The sequence below is a fragment of the Loxodonta africana genome, chromosome 23 (assembly GCF_030014295.1).
Source record: "Loxodonta africana isolate mLoxAfr1 chromosome 23, mLoxAfr1.hap2, whole genome shotgun sequence".
Taxonomy (NCBI): domain Eukaryota; kingdom Metazoa; phylum Chordata; class Mammalia; order Proboscidea; family Elephantidae; genus Loxodonta; species Loxodonta africana.
The window spans coordinates 15,757,026-15,782,851 of NC_087364.1; the positions used below are offsets into that span (position 1 = coordinate 15,757,026).

The 25,826-nt window shown below is 41.1% G+C and overlaps 1 protein-coding gene across 1 annotated transcript in view; it reads right to left on the reverse strand.

The window, feature by feature from the left end:
* TM9SF2 (transmembrane 9 superfamily member 2) overlaps positions 1–25,826 on the reverse strand; it is a 184,530-nt gene that overhangs the window by 104,081 nt on the left and 54,623 nt on the right. Inside the window, exon 2 of the mRNA XM_064275277.1 lies at positions 16,835–16,997. Coding sequence (XP_064131347.1) covers positions 16,835–16,882 — 48 coding nt within the window. The 5' untranslated portion in view covers positions 16,883–16,997. The remainder of the gene's footprint in view (positions 1–16,834; positions 16,998–25,826) is intronic.

Consider the following 25,826-nt stretch of genomic DNA (forward strand, 5'->3'; position numbering starts at 1 on the left):
AAGGAAAAAGAAGAAAAGAAACTGATTTCTACGTGTATGACCGATGGAGTTTAGGAGAAGAATTAATAACAGGTACCTAGACAAGTAAGAAAAACCCAAGTGGACTATCAACTTCAGGACAGTCAGTAGTAGCGCAGGAAGTGAACGCAATTACAGTGTACCGTGTGGCCCAACTGGGAGAAACACTTACATGTCACAATAATGTAAACTCCAAATGTTAATAAATAAGGTGAAACTTATTTTCAGAGGATTGTAAAGTGTGTGTGTGCATGTGGTCATATAAGAAAGATAAGTGAGTACTCATTGACCATAATACGAGTTGACTGATATTGTCTCAATAGAAAATAAAAAATTTACTTCATTATAAACATAGTGTTTAGAAGTTTCAACATAAAAACCCAAAGAGACATCTAGAAAAGTTGCAAATGGTTGCCCCTGGGAAATTGAAATAGAATAGTAATGACTATAAACCAGAGAGTTCTTGCTCTCATGGAGAATATAATTTATCAGGAATTACACACAATAACTGAGCAATTACATAAAATAGTATGAGAAGTATATTGAGAGACGCACAAGACGCAAAATGGAACACGTGAGGAACGGCTCCTCTTGGCCAGGGAACTGAACCTGCTGATACACTTACTGCTGAAAAACTTCATTAGAAGGATCTGTCTCTGTCCCGTGTCTTGACTGTTGGTGGATACACAAACTCACAAAGGTGATAAAATTGTATAGCACTAAATACTTACATGGAGACCTGGTGGCGCAGGGGTTAAGAGCTTGGTTGCTAACCAAAAAGTCGGTAGGTCCAATCAACCAGCTGCTCCTTGAAAACCCTATGGGGCAGTTCTACTTTGTCCTATAGGGTCGCTATGAGTTGGGATTGACTCGACGGCAACTGGTTTGGTAAATACGTACGCACACACAGGAGTGCCTGTAAAACTGGAGAAATCTGAATAAGATTGATGAACTGTGTCAATGTCAATATCCTGGTTGTAATATTTTACTTACTAAACCAAACCCATTGCCATGAGTCAATTCTGACTCATAGCGATCCTGTATGACAGAATAGAACTACCTCCTCAGTGTTTCCAAGGCTGTGAACTTTACGGAAGCAGAGTGCCACATCTTTCTCCCTCAGAGCGGCTGGTGAATTCCAACTGCTGACCTTTTGATTAGCAGCCCAGTGCTTTAGCTGCTGCACCACGAGGGCTCATTTTTTTACCTACAGTTTTACAAAATGTTACTGTTGGAGGAACCTGGGTAAACTGTACAAGGGATCTCTCTGTATTACTTCTTACAACTGCATGTGAAGCTACAACTATCTCAAGAAAAGAATTTCAATTAAGAAAGTGTCTGTCCCAATCTATTGACTCAAGATCTTCAAGGTAGTTCAGGTAATAAAGATATATTGTAAAGAGTCCAAGATAAGAGAGAGGGAAAAACTGTCTCAGTATCAGAGAAGGCAGGCTTCACAAGAAACAAAAACAGCACTCAAACCATCTGACAGAAGACATAAAAGTTGAAAATCTAGGGAATGAAAAAAACCAAAGACACAAAGAAAATATTAGTCCAGAGGACTAATGGACTGCATGAACCACAGCCTCCACTAGCCCGAGCCCAGAACAACTGGACCACTCTGACAGGGACCACAATAGAGGGTCCTGGACAGAGAGGGAGAAAAATGTAGAACAGAAGTCAAATTCACAAAAAAAGACCAGGCTTACTAGTCTGACAGAGAGTGGAGGAACACCCGAGACTAAGGCCCCCAGACACCCTGCTAACTCAGAACCGAAGCCACTCCCAAAGTCTACCTTTCAGCCCCAGAGATTAGACACGCCTATAAAACAAACGAGGGGAACCCTGGCTGTGCAGTGGTTAAGAGCTACCACTGCTAATGAAAAGATTGGCAGTTGGAATCCACCAGCTGGTCCTTGGAAACCCTATGGGGCAGTTCTACTCTGTCCTATAGGGTTGCTAGGAGTTGGAATTAACTTGACAGCAGTGGGTTATAAAGCAAACAGTAACACACAAGAGGAATGTTTTTCTTAGTTCAATCAAGTACGGGAGGCCAAATGGGCAACATCTACCCAAAAGCAAAGACAAGAAGGCAGGAAGGGACAGGAAAACTGGATGAATGGACACAGGAAACCCAGGGGTAGAGAGAGGAAGAATGCTGATACATTACATGCATTGCAACCAATGTCACAAAGTAATTCATGTATACATTTTTGAATGAGAAACTAATTTGTACTGTAAACTTTCACCTAAAGCACACATACATACATACAAAGGTTGCAAGTTTGTTGTCTCCTAAGTTAGGGCTCTGTCCCTAGGATTCTCGCAACTACTGATCAACCAATTTCTTGTGTCTTGGCATTCAAATGCACAGAGACAGAAAGACGGAAATGATTTGGTTGTCATCATTCAATAGAGGTCACTTATGGTAGTAAACCATAAACAGCATCATCATAAATGGAGAAAAAAATGAAGATGTCGATTTTATTCTACTTGGATCAACAATCAACATCCATAGAAGCGGCAGTCAAGAAATCAAACAAGGTATTGCATTGGCAAATCTGTGACAAAAGACCTCTGTAAAATTTTAAAAAGCAAAGATGTCACTTTGACAACTAAGGTGTGCCTGACCCAAGCCGTGGTCTTTTCAGTTGCCTCATATGCATGTGAAAGTTGGATAGCGAAAAAGGAAGAACAGGAGAAGAATTGATGCATTGCAACTGTGGTGTTGGTGAAGAATATCGAATATACTGTGGACTGCCAAAAGAATGAAAAAAATCAGTCTTAGAAGAAATGCAACCAGAATGCTTCTTAGAAATGAGAATGGCAAGACTTCAGTTCATTTACTTTAGGCACATCATCAGGAAAGACCAGCTTCAAGAAAAGGACAACCTGTTTGGTAAACTAGAGGGTCAGCAAAAACAAGGGAAACCCTCAATGATATGGATTGACATAATAGCCACAAGGATGGTGTAACGGATTGAATTGTGTCCCCTCAAAATATGCATCAACTTGATTAGTCCGTGTGTGGTTGTTCTCCATCTTGTGATTTTCCTATGTGTTATAAATCATAATCTCTGCCTGTGGTTAAGAAGTATTAACATTCTTGCTCAGGTCACATCCCTGATCCAATGTGAAGGGAGTTTCCCTGGCGTGTGGCCTGCACCACCTTTTGTCTTACAAGAGATAAAAGGAAAGCAAAGCAAGCATAGAGTTGGGAACTTCATACCACCAAGAAAGCAGCGCTGGGAGCAGAGCGCGTCCTTTGGACCTGAGGTTCCTGTGCTGAGATGTTCCCAGACCAAGGGAAGGCTGATGACAAGGATCTTCCTCCAGAGCCGATACAGAGAGAAAGCCTTCCCCTGCAGCTGGTGCCCTGAATTCAGACTTCTAGCCTACTGGACTGTGAGGATAAACTCTTTGTTAAAGCCATCCTCTTGTGGTATTTCTATTATAGAAGCACTAGATGACCAAGGCAGATGGACTCAAACATATCAATGACCATGAACATGGCATAGGACTGAGTAATGTTTTGTTATGCTACACTTAAGGTCACCATGAGTTGGAGCCAACTCGAAGCAACTAACAGCAACAGCAAAGGGTAGTCAGAATTCTTGGTTGCATTAAAAAAAAAACAAAAACTCTGAATAGATTAAGTTCAAAGGGGATATTACTGCACATTTGCAGGAGAGGCAGAGGTCTCAGGAACAACATGAACCAGAGTCTGGAACACTGCCTTGACTGTTATCTTTACTTTTATGTAATGGCATCATTTATTTCTCTTTCATACTCCACAGGGCAAGGGACATGACTGATGGCTCTAGAGTCCCACATTTTAACCTGGCCCCAGGTTAAAGAAGTCAGGATGAGGACTGTTCGGTCCAACGTGGTTTCAGCGCCTACTCCTAGGCTAATTGCTGTGGTCATGATTCTTTCCAACCACGTACCAAGTGGTTGGAAGGAATGTTTCTCAAAAGAAGGGGATTATTTTTCTTGGTTGGCTAAACAACTTTAGCCATTACTTTGTCCCTGGAAGGTAGAATTCTCACATGAGGCCATTTCCAACACTGCTTCCTGCTGTTGGACCAAGCCTCTATTAGTAGTCCCTTCAGCTCTGGCAAGGGTCATGATGTCCTGTGAAATTATAGGGTACCAAGCATGGAATCCTATAAATAAAAAGCTCTTTAGTAAGGGACTGTGGACAAGGCAGGCATTTTAAGGCTTCTCAAAACTGGACAACGTAATTGAAAGGCCAATCATGTAGATATAGACATAGATATAATAGTAAATGCAAACTGTAAAAATCCCCAGGACTCAACCTGTAAGCTGTGGGGTTTTAGAATAACTTATTTCCTTATATATGGAAACCGTGGTGGTGTAGTGGTTAAGTGCTACGGCTGCTAACCAAAGGGTCGGCAGTTCAAATCCTCCAGGCATTCCTTGGAAACTCTATGGGGCAGTTCTACTCTATCCTATAGGGTTGCTATGAGTCGAAATCGACTCGAGGGCACTGGGTTTTTTTGTTTTTATTTCCTTATATGTATATATTTCTCTTTCCTTAAGGTCAAATGTGGAGGAAAATATCCTGGTTAATTAAGCACTGTCCACGATAATTTCTCTTGTTCATTAAGGTTTAACCATTTTAATCTTATTTATTCTGGTAGCGTTCAGGAGACTTAAAAATCATGTATCAAGTGGAAAAAAAGAAAATGAACACTACATTCCCAGAAAACAAAATGAATTTTCAGTGTATTATTTATTTTTCTTGTGGGGTTGAGTGTGATCATTTAATGTGAAGTGAATAATAATAATTGTTGTTATATTTAATAGTACTTTATAGATTTTAAGACATTTAGACACTATGTTTAAAGGATGCTTTCATTTAAAAGGAGCCCAGGTGGCACAGTGGTTAAGAGCTCAGCTGCCAACCAAAAGGTCAGTAGTTCGAATCCACCAGCCACTCCTTGGAAACACTATGGGGCAGTTCTACTCTGTCTTATAGGGCCGCTATGAGTCGGAATCAACTCGATGGCAACTATTTTGGTTTGGGTTTGGTTCACTTAAAAGTTTATGGCTGCAAATAAAATGCATACTGTTAAAAATGTCTGAAGTAAAAGGTAGCTCCCTACCCCACAGAGGTAACCGCTGTTAGGAGTTTGAAGCCCCCTCCCAACTGACCCCTGTTGATTTGGTCCTCAAACAGACTTTGTGATACTCTCAGGGCAGATATCACAGAACCTGCTCAGAGAGTAGAGCATTAACGGAGCCACTGGAGCATTTCTCATTGGGTGATTTTGCTGAGTTTCCACAAGCAACACCCAAAAAGCACCATCTTGGTGCCTGGCTGAGAGGAGGTATGTTCCTGAACTCAAATTCTTAAAAAGTCCAGACTTACTGGACTGGTTGAGACTAGAGGACTCCCCAAGACTATGACCCTGAGATATTCTTTAAATCCTAGTCCAAAGTTATCCCTTGAGGTCACCCTTTAGCTAAATAACAGATTGGCTCATAAAATAAAGAATATTGTCCGTAAGTAACGCGCTTTTTAAAAAAAACCCTGTAGGCCAAAAGGTCAACAATTACTCTAAAGCAAAGGTAAGAAGTTAAGGAGGCAGGGAGGCTAGAGTACTGGAAATGGTACAACCAGAACAGAATGAATGAGAATGATGGCACACCGTGAAAAATGTAACCAATATGGCTGAATAATTTGTGTAGAAATTGTTAAATGGGAATCTAATTTGCTGCGTAAACTTTCACCTTCAGCACAATAAAATATTATTAAAAAGAAAGGAAAAAATAATACGTTCCCTTCTCCCCTGTAATGAATATTTGAAAATGTACCACTTTATTTGAAGTAAAGCACGTTTAAATGTGCTTGAACAAAAGACCTGAAGATTCTACAAGAAAAAAAGTGTCCATCCAAAAAAAGTGAGAGGGGCTGCTGAGCAGCTGGCAGATTCCCCCTTTATTTCTAGGAATTAACTTTATTAAAGCATTAGCCAAACCAGTTACAGGAAAGCGCAGCCTTTTGAATGAAGATACCCAGTATTTGTGAACATCAAGTAGGTCGTCCTATTTGGGTAATGACTCAGGTTCGATATCCAGCTGTCAGGAATGGCAGTGTTGCTTGGCTTTATGAAATCTTCCATTGACTTAGGTATTCTGGTTTCTTTCTTTCTTTTTTTCATTCTCCACCTGTTTGTGGCTAGATTTTTAAGACTGGTGTCCAATTTCTTATCTTACACATTTACTTATGTTTCATGCTTGAAATTTGTTGAAGGAAATTGAACTCTTCATTTTATTGCCTTAATAAGAGCAGGAGAACCTTGGGTTAAAAACGTTGCTGTGTGGCAAACCAGGAACAATAAAAGTATGGGAAAAACAAGCTTTGAAATGAGAAGTAATTACCTAAAATTAGATCAAGCAGAAACTGCTCTGTTAGGTAAATCTTGTTGCTAAATTGCTCACAGCAAGCTGAGTACAGGATAATACTGTGTTCTAAGAAATAGAAAAAAAAGCCTTGGTGACGGGAAGAATACCTAGTGTTATCAAGCCCTGTCTTATTTTTCTTTACTTTTCCAACTTGAAAGAATTCACGGGGAAGCATAGAGACCCTTGATCTAGGATATGGAAAAGGGTGACCCAGTTTTAGAAAATGTTCTCATAAATAAATTAGTTGCTTAGAAATCATTAAACGATACTTCTGAGACATCAAAGATCTTATTCTAGAGTATACTGTGGACTGCCATAAGAAAGAACAAATCTGTCTTGGAAGAAGTACAGCCAGAATGCTCCTTAGAAGCAAGGATGGTGAGGCTTATCTCATGTACTTTTCAACATGGTGCTATAGACAGAACCACCATCCTCTGCAGCAGAGACCCCAAAAACTAAGTAAAACAGATACAAATGTCAGTCCTGGAACCCTAAGTACCAAGTGAAGGAATAAAGAACTCAATCAAGGACCAAATGGAATAAGACACTGACAGAGAAGAGAGAATGAAGAGAGCTACAGAGTGGAGGTCCCATACCAGCTAATGTGGCTGGATTCACCATCTTGGGCTATAGCCACCAAAGAACTCAGATAAGGAGTTCAGGAAGGAGTTCCCAACAGAAGACAGAGCACCCAGTAACCAGGGATACATGCTTTCCTACCCCACACCCTTCTCCCTTGTATGAGGCCTCCACTTCTTGCCAATTGGCCACAGTTGCTCCACTGGAGAGATACCAGTACACTGCTGCCTGGATTCGCCATCTTGGTCACCTGAGCCACCAAGGACTGAGGACAGGGAGTATGGGAAGGCAACTCCATGAAGCTCCCAGCAGGAGACAGAGCACCCGCTAACTAGAGGTATACACTTTCCCATCCATATCCTTCTTCTCTCTGCATGGCCTCTGCTGTTTGCCAATGGACCATGGTTGCTCAGCTGGAGAGACACTAGCTCACTGCTGATGGGGTCTGCTCCGCCTCCACCATCTGGCCCCTTCAATGCCATTTTTTGTTTGTTTGTTTTGGCTTTTTTTTTGTTCCTTCACACTCCCTCCCTTCCTTCCTTTTCTTTCTCCCCCCCTAGTTAGCCCCATGTGCCGTCCCTTCCTCGTCTTGACGGGCTGTGATTTTTTTTTTTTTTTTTTTGGCTTGTTTGCTTTGTTCTTTTTTAGGGGGGGGGATTTTTTTGTTTCTTCTGTCTCTCGCCCTTCCTTCCTTTTCTTTGCGTTGGCTAGAATTTTGTTGAGAATTTTTGCATCTATATTCATGAGAGATATCGGTCTGTAGTGTTCTTTTTTTGTGGTGTCTTTGCCTGGTTTTGGTATCAGGGTTATGCTGGCTTCACAGAATGAATTCGGAAGTGTTGCTTTCTTTCTGTATTCTGAAATAGTTTGAGTAGTACTGTGTAAGCTCTTCTCTGAATGTTTGGTAGAATTCTCTAGTGAAGCCATGTGGGCCAGGGCTTTTTTTTTGTTGGGAGTTTTTTCTTTTTTAAAAAATTACCTTTTCAATCTCTTCTCTTGTTATGGGTCTGTTCAGATTTTCAACATCATTTTGTGTTAGTTTGGGTAGGTAGAGTGTTTCTAGAAATGTGTCCATTTCCTATAGGTTTTCAAATTTGCTGGAGTGTACTCTGTACTCTGTCATGATAGTTTTTATTTCAGTTGGGTCTGTTGTAATGTTCCCCATTTCATTTTTTATTTGGGTTATTTGCACCCTCTTCTGTTTTTCTTTTGTCAGTTTGGCCAGAGGTTTGTCGATTTTGTTGATCCTTTCAAAGAACCAATTTTTGGTTTTGTTGATTCTTTCTATTGTTCTTCTGTTCTCTATTTCATTTATTTCTGCTGTAATCTTTATTATTCCCTTTCTTACTATGGCTATGGGCTTTTTTTTTTTTTCCTACTGTTCTCTTTCTATTCATTTGAGTTGTGTAGCTAATTTTTTATTTTCTCATCGTGTGCATCTACTGCTATAAATTGACCTCTGAGCACTGCCTTTGCTGTGTTTTGTTACATGTTTTCATTCTTATTTGATTCTAGGAATTTTTTTTATTCCATCTTTGATTTCTTCTTTACCCAGTGGTTTTTAAGCAGGGTGTTATTCAGTTTCTATGTAATTAATTTTTTTCCTGGCTCTTCCTGTTGTTAATTTCTACCTTGATGGTGTTGTGGTCAGAGAAGATACTTTGTATTATCTCAATGTTTTGAATTTTGTTGAGGGTTGCCCTGGCGCCTAAGATGTGGCTTATTCTGGAGAACATTCCATGTGTGTTGGAAAAGAATGTGTACTTTGCAGCTGTTGGGTGGGGTGTTCTACATATGTCTATGAGGTCAAGTTGGTTGATTGTGACCCTTAGCTCTTCTGTATCTTCGTTGAGTTTCTTTCTAGACGTTCTGTCCTTTACTGAGAGTGGTGTGTTGAAGTCTCCTACTATTACTGTGGAACTGTCAATTTCTCTTTTCAGTGCTGTTAGAGTATGTTTTTTGTATTTTGGAGCCCTGTCGTTGGGTGCATAGATGTTTATTGGGGTTATGTCTTCATGATGGATTGTCCCTTTAATCATTATATAGCACCCTCCTTTGTCTTTTATGGTGGATTTTGTTTTAAAATCTATTTTATCTGAGATTAGTATTGCTCTTTTTTGTAGCTGTTTGCTTGATATATTTTTTTCCACCCTTTTAATAAATTTACATCTTTGTTTCTAAAGTGTTTCTCTTGTAGATAGCATATTGATGGATCCTGGTTTTTTTTTTTTTTTAATCCATTCTGTCACTCTTTGTCTCATTATGGGTGCACTTAGGCCAATGACATTCAATGTAATTACTGATGTTGTTGTTATTAGGTGCCATCGAGTCAGTTCTGACTCATAGTGACCCCACGCACAACAGAATGAAACACTGCCTAGTCCTGAGCCATCTTTATAATCATTGCTATGCTTGGGCTCACTGTTGCAGCCACTGTGTCAATCCACCTCGTTGAGGGTCTTCCTCTTTTCCGCTGACCCTGTACTCTGCCAAGCATGATGTCCTTCTCCAGGGAATGATCCCTCCTGACAACATGTCCAAAGTATGTAAGACACAGTCTTGCCATCCTTGCCTCTAAGGAGCATTCTGGTTGTACTTCTTGTAAGACAGATTTGTTCGTTCTTTTGGCAATCCATGGTATATTCAATATTCCTTGCCAACACCACAATTCAAAGGTATCAATTCCTCTTCAGTCTTCCTTATTCATTGTCCAGCTTTCACATGCATACGATGCAATTGAAAATACCATGGCTTGGGTCAGGCGCACCTTAGTCTTCACGGTGACATCTTTGCTCTTCAACACTTTGAAGAGGTCCTTTGCAGCAGATTTACCCAATGCAATGTGTCTTTTGATTTCTTGACTGCTGCTTTCATGGCTGTTGATTGTGGATCTAAGTAAAATGAAATCCTTGACAACTTCAATCTTTTCTCTGTTAATCATGATGTTGCTCATTGGTCTACTTGTTAGGATTTTTGTTTTCTTTATGTTGAGGTGCTGTCCTTACTGAAGGCTGTGGTCTTTATCTTCATTAGTAAGTGCTTCAAGTCCTCTTCACTTTCAGCAAGCAAGATTGTGTCATCTGCATAACGCAGGTTCTTAATGAATCTTCCTCCAATCCTGATACCACGTTTTTCATATAGTCCAGCTTCTCATATTATTTGCTCAGCATATAGATTGAATAGGTATGGTGAAAGAATACAACCCTGATGCACACCTTTCCTTACTTTAAACCAATCAGTATCCCCTTGTTCTGTCTAATCAACTGCTTCGTGATCTACTTAAAGGTTCCTCATGAGCACAATTACGTGTTCTGGAATTCCCATTCTTCGTAGTGTATTATCCATAGTTTGTTATGATCCACACAGTCGAATGCCTTTGCATAGTCAATAAAACACAGGTGAACATCCTTCTGGTATTTTCTGCTTTCAGCCAGGATCCATCAGCAATGATATCCCTGGTTCCACATCCTCTTCTGAACTGGCCTGAATTTCTGGCAGTTCCCTGTCGATATACTGCTGTAGCTGTTTTTGAATGATCTTCAGCAAAATTTTGCTTGTGTGTGATATTAATGATATTGTTCTATAATTTCCACGTTCGGTTGGATCAACTTTCTTGGGAATAGGCATAAATGTGGATCTCTTCCAGTCAGTTGGCCAGGAAGCTGTCTTCCATATTTCTTGGCATAGACAAGTGAGCACCTCCAGCGCTGCATCTGTTTGTTGAAACATCTCAATTGATATTCCAGACACGTGGGGATTATTGATAGGTGTGAGTTTGTTGCTGTCATTTTGTAGTACTTTTTTAATTTTTTTTTTTTTTGTGGTACTGATGTTTTCTTCATTTCTCTTAGTCTCCTGTGCTGAGTTCCTTTTGCTTGTGATTTTTTTTCATTTCTTTTGTTTTTGTAGATTTTGTGTTTACTGAGACTTTATTTTCTTCTTCTTTATTTTGATGAGTAGGTTTGTTAACTTTCTTTGTGGTTACCTTGAAATTTACCCTTCTTCCTAGGTCTGAACCAGTCTATTATTACTTGGAATCACCTTGCCTTCCTCTCCATTAGGAAGCTTTATACCTATTACTGTTTATTCTCTCTTTTATTGCTCTGATGTTGTTGTTGTTTATAGATTAACCTCTCTGGTTCCCGGTTGTAATTCTTTTGTTTTTGGATAGTCCTTGAGAATTCATTTCCTAGGTTGGTGTCTGGCTGGTACAAACTTGCATCCTAGATTCAGGCTGTGGTGTGTTGTTGTTTGTTCTCAGACCAAAAGATTCCCTTTAAATAATTCTTGTAAGTTTGGTTTGGTTTTTACATATTCCCTTAATTTCTGTTTATCTGGAAATGTCCCAGTTTCACCATCATATTTGAATGAGAGTTTTGCAGAATATATTATTTTTGGTGGGTAATTTTTTCTTTCAGGGTTTTATGTATGTCATACCCTTTCTTTCTTGGCTGCATGGTTTCTGCTAAATAATCAGAGCTTAGTCTTATTGTTTCTCCTCTGTATGTGACTTTTTGTTTTTCTCGAACTTCTCTCAGGATTTTTTCTTTTGTTTTAGTGAGTGTGATTATGATATGCCTTGGTGATTTTCTTTTGGCGTCTATCCTATATGGGGTTTGTTGAGCTTCTTGGGTGGTCAGCTTTTCATCTTTCAGCCACCAGTCACTTTAGTAACCAAAGAAAAAAGTCTCATTGCAAACAGGTATATGTTTTGAGGGCAAAAGCATATTGTCCTTGGAACTGCTTACTAAGATCTATTGTATAAGAGAGATGTTATAAACCCCATATCATAGATGAGCAAGCTGAGCCTTAGAAAGTTATTTACCCAGTTGTTTTAAATTAAACACTTGCCAACATCAAGAGACTTCCTTCTCTGAAATAGGTCTGCTTTGAATCTCTTGTCTTCCCTCACTCTAAATTTTTTATTATGAAAAAAAAAAAATTCAATTGAGAGAATAGTATCAGGAACCTACCATGTACCCATCAACCAGCTACAACAGTCTTTAAACCACGGTATCTCTTGTTTGCACCATGATTCTTTTTAACACTCAATGAGATGGAGGTTTCTGTCCAATAGGTATTGTATTGTGCCTTTTGTTGTCTATCTAAAATAATTTGTTAAACAAAACTTTAGGCAATATCTATAATTTTTCAGTGCCTTGTTCTGAGAGGCACTTTTGAAATGCCTGAGTATTTCTAGGATCCTACTTCCTTGATCTTGGAGCAGATACAGAAGTGCTGCTTGGGACCACACGAGGTTCTGTGTGCAAGGCAAGGTGCCAGCTTCAAAAGGGACTTCTCCTGGGGCAGTGATGATGGGCCACATGACATCCAGTTAGAAATGTAGTGAGGATTTCAAGCATATTTAATGGGCACTTATTTATTTTTTAATAGAAACATTAAAACAGTAAGCAAAAATAATTGTTAGACAGATGTTTCTTACAGGAATTTGGCCAATATTATTCAATCTCTTTTCTTATTATGAGATGTATAATTTATCTTCTGAAAAAGAAGATGTATCACCGTGACTTAATAGAGATATACAACAGTCACACTTTGTTCATCCTATTTGTTCTCCACGAGAGAGGAAACAGTCATTGACTATATTTAATTTATAAACCTACAAAGGAACATTTGATCCGGCATCTTGCAGAACATAAACTTCACTCAGCAAGCAAATGGGCTCAGACAAAATATGAAACTCAGGCCCATCTCTCTTGGTATCAGTCAGCTTTGCTAGAGTAACAAATAGTCCCCAAGCCTCAGTAGTTCACAACAACAAAGATGTATTTCTCAATCATGTCATATATAAGCTGTATATTGGTGATAGCTCTGGACTATGTGTCTTCTTTGCTCCAGGATCCAGTCTAAAAAGCAGCCCTTATTTGAGACATGCCATTTTTGTGACAGAGGAAAAAGAGAAATGGCTGAACCATGCAATGTCTCTGAGAGCTTCCATTGGAACATGGTGTTTGCCATTTCCACTCACAGCTCATCAGCCAAAGCAAGTCACATGGCCAAGCCTGATATCAGTGGGGCAGGGAAGTATGTTTCTCTTACAGGAAGGTCAGTGCAGGTCACAGGGCAACTGCTGAGGGACTCTCACTGGTAAGGGAAGTGAATAATTGGAAAAACAATACCATTAATTCAACTTACCAAAGTCTCCAAAAATTTACTCTTTCCATTCCATTCTGCTTGGAAAAGTTTCAAAAAGGAAGTAAGACTTGAGTTGGATTTTCAAGGATGCTTCTAGGCAGGGATGAAGTAGATGCTGAGGCAGGAATATTTGGGAAACAATGAGAAACCCCCAGAAGCTGGAGCCCAGGTCATATGGAGTAGAGAGAAGTGGTGAATGAGGAAGCTGGAGGTGCATAGTGGGGCCGAATTATAAAATTGGCACAAATTAGAAGCTCTGGCTTTGTTGATGTTGTTAAGTGCTGTTGAGTCGGTTCTGACTCGTAGGGATCCTACGTGCAACATAACAAAACACTGCTTGGTCCTGCTCCATCCTCACAATTGTTGCTATGTTTTGGCTTTAGTGCTTGGCAAACATTCTCACCAAAGTCTTCCCAATGGCCAAGGAAAATAGATGCATTTCTCTGAGGTTTTGAAAGTCATCTTTGAAGACGTGAGCATCATCTTCAAAAAAAATGAGAAGTTTGCCCTTGGATTCATAAATATTCAAGTTGACTTTATCATAAAAAATATTTTACTCCCCTGAGAATCCTCAAAGAAAAGGGACACTTCAGGGAGCAGTGCCATGTTCTGCCATGTTTGTCCTCCGGTTTTATAAGCTACCTGGTACCGTATTGGGGGAAAGAAAGGATATATAACCTCTGTTTATGATGAATGGTTCCTGGTATAGGTTGATTAATTTACCTTATAAACTATATAATTTAGATACTTTGTTTCTTCTGCCGTTTATTTTTATTTGATCTGTTGCACAATGTTATAAGCTCTCAGTTGCTCCCTGAAATGTTGGCAGATTGAACCTACCCAGCTGCTCTGTGGGAGAAAGAGCTGGTGATCTGCTCCTGTATAGGTTAAAAAAAAAAACAAACCCTTTGCCATCAAGTCAATTCCAACTCATAGTGACCCTATAGGACAGAGTAGAACTGCGCCATACAGTTTCCAAGGAGCAGCTGGTGGATTTGAACTGCCAACCTTTTTGGTTAGCAGCCACAGCTCTTAACCACTGTGCCACCAGGGCTCTGTAAGGATTACAGCCTAGAAAACTCCATGGGGTAGTTCTATTCTGTCACATGGGGTCATTATGAGTAGAAATCCACTCGATAGCACCTGCCACAACATTACAGTTATATATCCATTTCTTCTTACATTCACATTGTCGCATCTCTCTGAAATGTCTGCCAAACCAATCCCTAGTCATCTTTTAAAGCACAAGTTACCACTTCTGTGGTTTTCCTCACCCAAGTGAGTCAATTTGAGAATTGTAAAATAAGCTATAGTATCAGCACATTATGCAGCCATTAAAGACTTCATTTTGTTAGCAGCTGGTAAAGCTAAATCTTAAAACACATATGGTAACCACAACTGACTGCAAAAGTATTGAGAGAAAATTGTGATGGAAAACTGAGCTATTAAGAAGTATCTAATGCAAGACAAATTTCTGGGCTGCTGTTTAAAAGAGCGTTTGACTAGCAATGACGACTTTGTGTGACTAACTCAACCAATCCCATGTGGCTTTCAAGCCAACTTTATTATCTGCTCAGATCAAATCAATAATCTTGGTTATATAAACCATGCTTCAGTGGTTTCAATTTTCTTTTGTCATCATAAGGACTGAATAAGAGCTGGGGTAACTAATAGAAATTCCTTTCATTCTTCATCAAGCCAAGTTAGAGGTTTCCTGAAGCAGTGTTTCTACCAGCCGTGCAATTAAAAGCCTCAGCCCCAGAAGGCGCTCACGGCCATTTTCTTTCCTGGTATACTTTTCCTTGCGCCCTCTGCTGTACTCTTCTTCATTCACCACTGCCTGTTGCTGTCAAGTCGATTCTGACTCATAGCACCCCTACAGGACGGAGTGGACCTGCCCCATAGGGACAGTTTCCAAGGCTGTAATCTTTACAGAAGCAGACTGCCACATCTTTCTCCTGTGGAGAGGCCGGTGGGTTCGAACCTTCAACCTTTTGGTTACCAGCTGAGCACATAACCACTGCACCACCAGGGCTCCTTTTTCCTCTTTGTTAGCACTCTTATATTATTCATTTTAAAAGTCACATTCGTTTTATGATGTGTCCTGGGACCAGAATGCTTCTTCCAATGTTTGGGTGACTATCCCATTATCGTATTTACGCCACATAATGTCAAGAAACCATTCCTAATGGCACCATGTAACGAATATAATATTATCAGATTTAGAGGTGCTAGATACTCCCTGAGTGATGCAAAGGGTTTCTGTGCTCAGCTGCTAACTGAAAGGTTGGAGGTTCAAGTCCACCCAGAGGCATTTCCAAAGAAAGCCCCGGTGATCTACTTCTGAAAGACCAGCCATTGAAAACCCTGCGGAGCATAGTTCTATTCTGACACACATGAGGCCAACATGAGTCTGTTTAGATAGACAGATAGATGATAGATAGATACATAGACAGATAGATAGACTGATAGATACAGATAGACGGTAGGTAGGCAGGTAGGTAGACAGACAGACAGACAGCTTATGTAAAGTCAGCTCCAACTCATGGCAGCCTTATTTACAACAGAATGAAACAATGTCCCATCCTGCCTCATCCTCATGTTTGCGTGCATGTTCAAATCCATTGCTGCAGCTGTTATACCGATCCGTCTTGCTGAGGTTCTCCCTGGCCCTCCATGGCCCTCGCTGTCCTCCAGCAATTGGTCCCTCCTGATGACGTGTCCAAAGCAAGTGGGTCAGACAATGTTCTGTTGTGATCTGTAAGGTTTTCACTGGCTAATTTTGGAAGTAGATGGCCAGGCCTTTCTTCCTAGTCTTAGTCTGGAAGCTCCACTGAAACCTGTCCACCACGATGACCCTGCTGGTATTTGAAACACTGGCAGCATAGCTTCTAGCATTGCAACAACACATAAGCCGTCACAGAACAACAAACTGACAGACAGGTGGTGGAGATATACACACTAAGCTCCCAGGTTACAAATGTGTGTAGGACAACTTCACCTTGCCCTTTAATGTTATATAAATTTGCCCTCACTTTGAAATGATCGAACCAACTCCTACTCGCAACAAATTCTTCATCCCAATCACCTTCGCCTGCTGCATCTGCAGCTTCTAAATCATTGAAAAGGCTTCAAGCCTTTTCTTGCACTAAAGACTAAATAAGAACCGTATGCACCTGTTCCGACTTACCTAGAAATTTGACCTAAAGACACACTTAGGAACTGATCTCATTCACAACCTGAGGACTGCCTGTGTAACAGGGGCGGATAAACCCTGAGCACGATAGACACCAGCTTGCATTGAGCAAGGTGTGCACAGGGTTCACTGTATTTACTTGCCAATCTGTGGCAAGCAGTTTCTCATGGGTTTCATCACGTCTTTGGCGTGGTGGGGGACAGGTGAAGTTGTGCGCTGCAGATTGGGGAAAGGCACGATTGGACTCGTGTGTGTCTTGCTTATTGGGTAATGCGGCCCTGATCATAACAGAATCACAGGAGTGACACCTATCACCTTTGGATTAGAAGCAAGTCAGAGGTCCTGCTCATGCTCAAGGAGAGAGGGTTATACAGGGCATAAACTTGGGGGCCACCCTAGAATCTGTCCAAGACACAAGGCTTTCAGCCACCAGTCTCCTTGTACCCCACATACCTCGATGGGGGAAGTGGAGTCCATAACTGCATAGTTCTTCCCCGGCATTTCCAGATCTTTGGTTCTCCATCCTCAGGAGGGAGTGGCCAGTTGGTCCCTCACCTACTCTGGGCAGAACTGGGGCTGGAAGAAGGAAGCCCTGAGCCCTTCAGGTTCCACAAGACTGCAAACAAGGAGAAATGATTTTCTTGATGAAATTGAAGAGGGAACAAATGCCAACAGGCAAAAAAAAAAAAAGAGGGGCTGGGCATGGAAATGTCCATTTGCATACAGGTCAGGCTTCCTATTTTCTTTTCAGATCCACCCTCCCATTCAAATATTGTAGCTGCTCATCCTACTATTTTAGCTTTTTTCCTGCTTTCCACATGTCTTTATAATGCCCTTATTTCTTTTCCTTGATTTTTCTATTTTGATATTATCTATTGACTTCCTAGAACGGCAGATAAGGGTTTAGCTTTTTCACATACCACCCCCCAAACTTCCTTCCCCCACTTTTCCAATACAGTTATATCATAATTTTTGGTTTGATTGCTAGAGTTTACTAAACTCCATTGAAAGACATTTAATAAATGCAACAATATCTGCATTGAATGTAAAAATTATTTACAGTTAACAATAGTGAACTATGATTATATTTTGCTCTTGTGCAAATTTTAGTTTTTCTTGAATTTGATCATTGTCTTGTTTTAATGTTTTCATAATGTACCTATCACAACTTCGCCCCCATACTTCGAATCAGAAAGTTAATTCTTTTGTTAATTATTCACACCCATTAGATATTCAATCACTTTGATCTTATTGAAGACATTCCTTTTGGAGCCTCTGACCTCCTGCTCTGATCTGGATTGCCCACTGCACAGATGTTGTTCTAGAAAATTCCTTCACCATAGCCCTGAATTGCATGTTTAACCCCTGGTTTGGTAAAGAACATCCCCCAGTAGCTTCCTGAGAATCTGGACATGAAAGGTACGTGTTTTTTGAGACTTTGCGTGTCTGAAATGGTCTTTATTGTACCATTACATTTGAATGCTAGTGCATCTGGGTATAGAATTCTAGATTGAAAATAATTTTCCCCTAAAATTTTGAGGGCATTTAAAAAATGTATTGTGCTTTAGGTGAAAGCTTACAGAGCAAATTAGTTTCCCATTCAATAGTTTGTACATAAAGTGTTCCATGGCATCAGTTGCATTCTCCACAATATGTTAACGCTCTCTTAATTTCCACCCTGGTTTCCTCATTTCCTTTCTTGCTGATTTTCTACCCCTTCCTGCATTCTCATCTTTGCTTTTGGGTATATGTCCTTTTGATCTCATATAGTTGATTGTTCTAAGGAACACATTCGTCTCAGATGTTATTGTTTACTTCATGGGCTTGTTTATTGTTTGACTGAAGGGTGGTCTTTGGGAATGGTTTCATTTCCAGGTCAGAAGGGTATCTTAGGGCCATAGTCTTGGGGATTCCTCTAGCCTCTGTTAGATCAGTAAGTCTGGTCTTTTTTTGTGAATTTGATTTTTTGTTCCACATTTTTCTCCCGCTCTGTCTCACCCTCTGTTGTGATCCCAGTCAGAGTGGTAATTGAGGGAATTTTTGTCATCATTTTCTAGCTCCCAAGGTTGTTGCTGAGATATTCATTGCCATTCTGATCCTTCATTCTGTTCTTCTTCATAAGTGCAATGTCTTCTCTTAACGCTCCAAGCATATTTGTATTTGTCTCTGTCTTTTTCCCACCCATCCATCCATCCGTCTGTCCGTCCGTCCATCCATCCATCTGTCTTAGTCATCTAGTGCTGCCCAAACAGAAATACCATAAGTGGATGGCTTTAACAAAGAGAAATTTATCCTCCCACAGTCTAATAGGCTAGAAGTCCAAATTCAGGGTGCTGGCTCCAGGGGTAGGCTTTCTCTCTCTGTCGGCTCTGGAGGAAGTTCCTTGTCACCAATCTTCCCTTGGTCTAGAAGCTTCTCTGCTCAGGAACCCCAGGTCCAAAGGAAATGCTCTGCTCCTGACACTGTTTTCTTGGTGGTGTGAGGTCCCCCTGTCTCTCTGCTTGCTCCTTGCTTTTATATCTCAAAAGAGATTGGCTTAAGACACCACCTAAACTTGTAGACTGAGTCCTGCCTCATTAACATACCTACTGCCAAATCTCACTTATCGACATCATAGAAATAAAATTTATAACACACAGGAACATCACATCAGATGAAAAAATGGTGGACAATCACACAGTACTGGCAATCATGGCCTAGTCAAGTTGACACAAATTTTTTGGGATACAATTCAATCCGTGACACTATCTATCTCTCTGGCTTTCTTCTCCTAGCATTATTTTTTCCTCATCTCCTCCCCCTCTTCTTTTGGTCTGTCTTTCCCATTGTAAGCTTTCTGCACCGTATGGTGATCCCTGGCAGTCCTACACTATTTAAGTGGGAGCTCTGCAGGGAAACCCTGGTGGCGTAGAGGTTAAGTGCTATGGCTCCTAACCAAAGGGTCGGCAGTTCAAATCCTCCAGGTGCTCTTTGGAAACTCCATGGGGCAGTTCTACACTGTCCTATAGGGTCGCTATGAGTCAGAATCGACTTGGCGGCACTGGGTTTGGTTTTTGGTTTTCTCTGCAGTGTGAGTGGCACTTATTGGCTGATGGGTTTCATCCCAGGATTATTATTCAGCTGGCCAGATTCTTTGGGGCTCCCCTGAAAAGTTCAGAGAAGGTGCTTGGCTTTTCAGAGTCACACATTGAAGAAGTGCTAGAGCTACCAGTAAAACCCAGGGCTTCTGATGCTAAGTTCTGAGCTCTTTCCTTCACATCGCTTTGTCTCCCTGCCTTCTTCCTTTCCTCTGTCCCTTTCTTCTTTCTTTCCTTCTAGTGAGTGTTCACCTGACTAAACTGGTCCCAAATGGAATCGCTTGTGCTGAGCCCCAGGTCAGCAAACCAAAACTTAAGTTTCTATTTCTTATAAATGCCTAACCTTCCAGAGAGGTGAAATCCAAATCAATCAATCAACTCACCTGGCAACGGAATCCTAGTCAATGAGGACTTGCGTGCTCAGTTTTACCTAGTTCAAAATTTCCCCTTTATCCCATATGAGGAAAGAAAACTTCCACCAGTTAATCCGAGATTTGCCCGGCATAGCTTCCTTGTTCCTGTTTGTGTGTGACTATAAAGCCCTTTCACTTTGTACCACACTTCAGAACCCTTGTCTGACTTCCAGACCAGACATTGCCTGGTTCACAAACTGAAAAATAAAGCTAATGAGTTCATACACAAATTTAATACAGTGAAAACTTTATTTTGAACATGAGTGAGATAGTAATAATAAAAAATATTAATAGCTAACGTTGATTAAATATTGACAAAGCGTCAGGTGTGTGCTAGGGACTTGGTGTGCATCAGATGCCCTTGAGAGCAGAGACTCTAGATTTGTTTTATTTCCCCTGGACTGTATGTTCCCAGATGCTGCATGTTCCTTGAGTGAGCACAGACTAAGTGACGTCAGGGCTACAGAAAAAATGAAAGTACATAGTTTCTCCTTACAGAAAGGCTGCAGACTTTTGCCCAGTTGCACTGGGGCATATGTCATTGAAGACAATAAAGTTGATTAAATTCACCTTGAGTCAAACTGTTCACATTTCCTACTCTAATTAAAGGACAAGGGAAATTGACGAGTTCAGGATCCCTAACTTGAGCGGTGGTGATCCTACTTTTATTGTGTAGTAATCCAGTCTCTGACGTATGCCATATCTGTTTCACATATACAATAGATTTTTTTTAATTTCTAAAATCATTTTGAAACTTTTCAAGCATACAGCAAAGTTGAAAGAATTTGACAGTTAATACCTCTATACCCATCACCCAGATTCTACAATTAACACTTTGCTATACTTACTCTGTCCCCGGGTGGTGCAAATAGTTAAGCACTTGGCTGCTAACCAAAAGGTTGAAGGTTCAACTCCACCCAGAGGCATCTCGGTAGAAAGGCCTGGAGAACTGCTTCTGAAAAAATCAAGCATTCTGATGCACATAGTGTCATTATGAGTTGGAATCAACTCAACGGCAACTGGTTTGGTGTTTGGGTTTACATTTACTTTATGGATATCTATCCATCTATCCTTCCCTGAATCCAACCATAACCTACTCAATTTTTTTGACTAAGTAAATTGCAGGCACTAAGACAAAAAAAAAAAAAAAAAAAAAAACGAAAAAAAACAAGACACTTCCCCTTAAATAGATTAACTAGAGTTAAATATCTGTTTTGGTTTTTGCTCTTGATATAAAATTTACATTCAACCAAAAGGGTTCCGTTAAAGGTGGTAGAATAATTTGGAAACGGAGAGTAGTGATGGTATACAACACGATGAATGTAATCAATGTCACTGAATTGTACATGTAAAAAATGTTGACTTGGCAAATGCTTCAATGCATGTGTATTTACTACAATAAAGTGAATTAGTTTAAAATTACTATAAGTTTTGTAGGTTATAACATGTGAACTTCAGATACCATTGATGAGCATACTTTTTAAAATTAAGCCTTTGAACAAGCGTAAATAAACATGAGTAATTAAGGAAAAAAAATTATATTCAACGTAACACAAATCTCAAGTGTACGTTTGCTGTTTTGGCAGTACATCTATACCTGTCAGCACCTGGATTTATAAACACAACGGGGGCAAAGTTTAAGGTGCTAAACTTCCTGATTTGTTTTTATCTGGGATCGGTGGCAAGGCAGGACAAAGGTGAAGTAAGGCACTCACTCTCAGAGCCCTGCATCTGCAGGGTTAGATTCTCTCTTTATTTAAAATGTTTACATTTTGTTCATCATTGATTTTTTTGAATTAATTTTGATTTTTATAGTATTACATTAAAATATTATTTAATGATTGAGGATTTTTTTCTTTCTTTCTTTTTTTTTGGCATCCCTTAAATTTTGCAACCTGGGCGAGTGCCTCACTTGCCTCACCCTAGTCCTGGCCCTGCTAGGTGGGAATCCAAGAGGAGGACTGATTTGGAGCAGATAAGGGCTGGAATGGAGCACCAAGAAGAGCTGAGTGCACTTGCTCAGCTCAACATAGAAGCCAGGTAGTCCAATCAAGAAGAATCAGTGTTCTGGATGACAAGGAGCCCTGGTGGTGCATCAGTTAAAGGGCTCAGCTGCTAACCAAGAGGCTGGCAAACCCACCAGTCTCTCCACAGAAGAAGGATGTGGCAGTCTGCTTCCCTAAACATTTACGGAAACTTGGAAGCTGTATGGGGCAGTTCTACCCTGTCCTGTAGGGTCACTAGGAGTCCAAATGGACTCTAAGGCAGTGGGTTTCGTTTTTGGTCTTTTTTGTATTCTGGATCACTTCCCCTGGGTACTTAATTTCTAACTCTGAGTGATTGGCCAGTGGTGTCACTAAGGGGCTGGGGCAGGGGGGAAGAGGGTCAGACTCCACTACCTGACACCGTCAGAGGGAGGTGACACCAAAATGACCTCAGTGTCCTTGTGGAGGCTGCAGCGCTGCTGGGGGAGGGGCCGCCAAGGCAGTGGAGTCACAAGGGTTGCTGTCACCTGTCACCCAATGCGGAAAGTCCTTGTCACCCCCTACTGGACAGAGAGGAGGGTCACCGCCTTGGCCCATAGGAGGGGGAGGAGCTGTGGGAAGGCGGGGAGTGGAGTGGGACGAGGGGCCACTCTGCCCACCAGGGGGGCTTCCGCCGGCAGCCCCGCCCACCCCTGCGACGGAGAGGGGGATAGCACCCCGAGTCACCACAGTGGGTGACACCAACCCTAGTGACACCACAGCGCTCAGCAATATGCAAGGCACTATCTGGCAATGACAGGCAGGCAAAATGCCAGTCTCCGAGCAATGCGAAGGACAGGCATTAGAACTAACATTTTCCTGGGTTCAGGACGGGCCAGGGGCTCCCCAAACCAGGGTACGCAGCCTCCTGCGGAGTCCGAGAATTGAGGAAGGTGTTGGGAAAGAATTTGGATTTTTGATTATTAAGCAGACCACCAGGGCTCGAAACTGGAAGCGAGGGGCTCGCTCAGGGGCCTGGAGGGCTTTGTGGGAGGAGCCCGCTGGGAGTGCCACCGAGCAGGAGCGGCCCCTCGGGTCACTTCGCCGCTGGGGTTTCCTGTGACTGTGACCCGAGGCCGCAAACCTAGAGCCAGCCTGCGGGCGGGAGGGGGACAGGTGGGAGTCGGAGCCGCCGTGCCGCTGCCCTGCTGGGCCATTGTGGCAACACACTGATTCCTAGCAAACAGCTTTGTTTGCCCCCGGAGCCTGTAACTTTTTTTCCAGGACGTGGGACCTTGATTTTTAGTGATTTCACAACAGGCCTTGGCCACAGCGGGATAATTTCTGTATGATTCAGCTCTAGGAAGTAGGAAATAAAAAAGGAGAGAATACTGCATTGCACACATTTTCACCAGAAGGAAAAAAATGTGTGCTCCGTGGGACACTATGCAATGTCTATATCACACTTTCCTGTTTTTAATTGTGTTAGATATGTTTATATAACACAGCATTTACCGATTCAACATTTTCTACGTGTACAGTTCAGTGACGCCAGCTACACTGATCATTTTGTGCAGCCATTACCGGTATCAAGCACACCCATCTGCCTGATCAGATTCTGGTTTGATGGAAACTGTTTTACAACTCTGTAAATTGTAGGTAAGGAGCCCTGGTGGTGCAATGGTTAAGTGCTGGGCTGCTAACCGAAAGGTTGGAGCCACCAGCAGCTCCATGGCAGAATGATCTGACAGATTACAGCTTAGGAAACCCTATGGGGCCTTTCTATTCTGTCATACAGGGCTGCTATGAATCGGACTCAACTTGACGGCACAGAACGTCAACAAAATTGTCGGTAGGGACCTGGATGGCACAGATGGTTTGCACGCAGACTACAAACTTGAAGATTGGCGGTTTGAACCCACTAGCAGCACCTCGGTGATTTGCTTCCATAAAGATTTAAAAAAAAAAAAAAAAACCAAAACCAAAACCAAACCCATTGCCAGAGAGTGGATTCTGACTCATAGTGACCCTATAGGGCAGAGTAGAACTGCCCCATAGGGTTTCCAGGAAGCAGCTGGTGGGTTTGAACTGCTGACCTTTTGGTTAGCATCTGAACTCTTAACCACTGCACCACCAGGGCTCCCGGTAAAGGTTACAGCCTAGGAAACCCTATGGAGCGGTTCCACTCTGTAACACAAGAGGTCACCATGAGTCAGGGTAGACATGTGTCCAGCTGACCTCTTTACTCACTGTGGAAAAAAGTTTTGCCTCTATTTACGATTTGTTTCAATACTGCTTTACTACATATAAACCTGTCTTTCTTGACTTCTTTTTTGAACCAGTTAAACATCTGCTTGGTTCTCTCCTTTAATGAATGAAATAAAATCTTTAACACATTTTTTTAACACATTCTTTTTTGAACCAGTTAAACATCTGCTTGGTTCTCTCATTTAATGAATGAAATAAAATCTTTAACACATTTTTTTTTCTCCAGATTTAAAACATTTGTTTTGTGGTAAAATACATATAATATAAAGTTTGTCATTTTAACCATTTTAAGTGTGCAATTCTTCAACATTAATTGCATTCACTGTGCAACCGCCTAGTTTCAAAATTTTCTCATCACCTCAACAGAAACTCAGTACTCATTAAATAATAATTCCTCTCCCGCCAACCCCTGGTAATAGCCGATCTACTTTCTGTCCCTACACATTAGCCTGTTTTAGATATTTCACGTAAGTACAGTCCAACAGTATTTGTCCTTTTGTGACTGACTTATTTCACTTTGTATAATGTTTTCGAGGTTCAGTCATGTTGTAGCATGTATCAGAGCTCCATCTTTCTTTATGGCTGGATACTATTCCATTGGCTGTGTATGCCACGTTTTGTTTATCCATTCATCTGTTGGTGGATATTTGGGTTATTTCAACCTTTTTGCTATTGCGAATAATGTTGTAGTGAACAATGGTGCACAAATATCTGTTGGAGTTCCTGCTTTCAATTCTTTTGATATATACCTAGGAGTGAAATTTCGGGGTCACACATAGTAATGCTATGTTTAATTTTTTGAGGAGCTGCCCAATTGTTTTCCACAGTGGTTACACCATTTTATATTCCCAGCAGCAATGCTTTGAGAGTTCCAATTTCTCTACATCCTCGCCAGCACTTAATATTTTCTTTCTTTCTTTTTTTTTAATAATAGCCATTGTAAAACCCGTTGCCGTCAAGTCGATTTCAACTCATAATGACCGTATAGGACGGGGTAGAACTGCCCCATAGAGTTTCCAAGGAGTGCCTGGTGGATTCGAACTGTCAACCTTTTGGTTAGCAGCATAGCACTTAACCACTACACCACCAGGGCTTCCAATAGCCATTCTAGTAGGTGTGAAATGGTATCTAATTGTTCTTTTGCTTTGTATTTCTCTAGTGATTAATAACACTGAGCATCTTTTCATGGGCTGTATATCTTCTTCAGAGAAATGTCATTCATATCCTTTGTCCCTTTTTTTTTTTGTGTGTGTGTGTTTTAGGTAAAGGCTTACAGAGGAAATTATTTTCCCATTCAATAGTTTATACACAAACTGTTCCGTGACATTGGTTGTAATTCCTGCAACGTGTCAGCACCCTCCACACTGTCACCCTGAATTCCCCATTTCTGTTCATCCGGTTTTCTTGCCCCTTCCTGCTGTCTCATCTTTACTGCTAGGCAAATGTAGCCCTTTTGGTTTCATACAGGTGATTGTTCTAAGGCGCATTTTCTTCACGTGTGCTATTGTTTATTTATAGGCCTATCTACTATTTGGAAACCCTGGTGGCATAGTGGTTAAGTGCTACGGCTGTTAACCACGAGGTTGGCAGTTCAAATCCGCCAGTCTCTCCTTGGAAACTCTATGGGGCAGTTCTACACTGTCCTATAGAGTCACTATGAGTCAGAATTGACTCGGTGGCAGTGGGCTTGGCTTGGATCTACTATTTAGTTGAAAGGTGACCT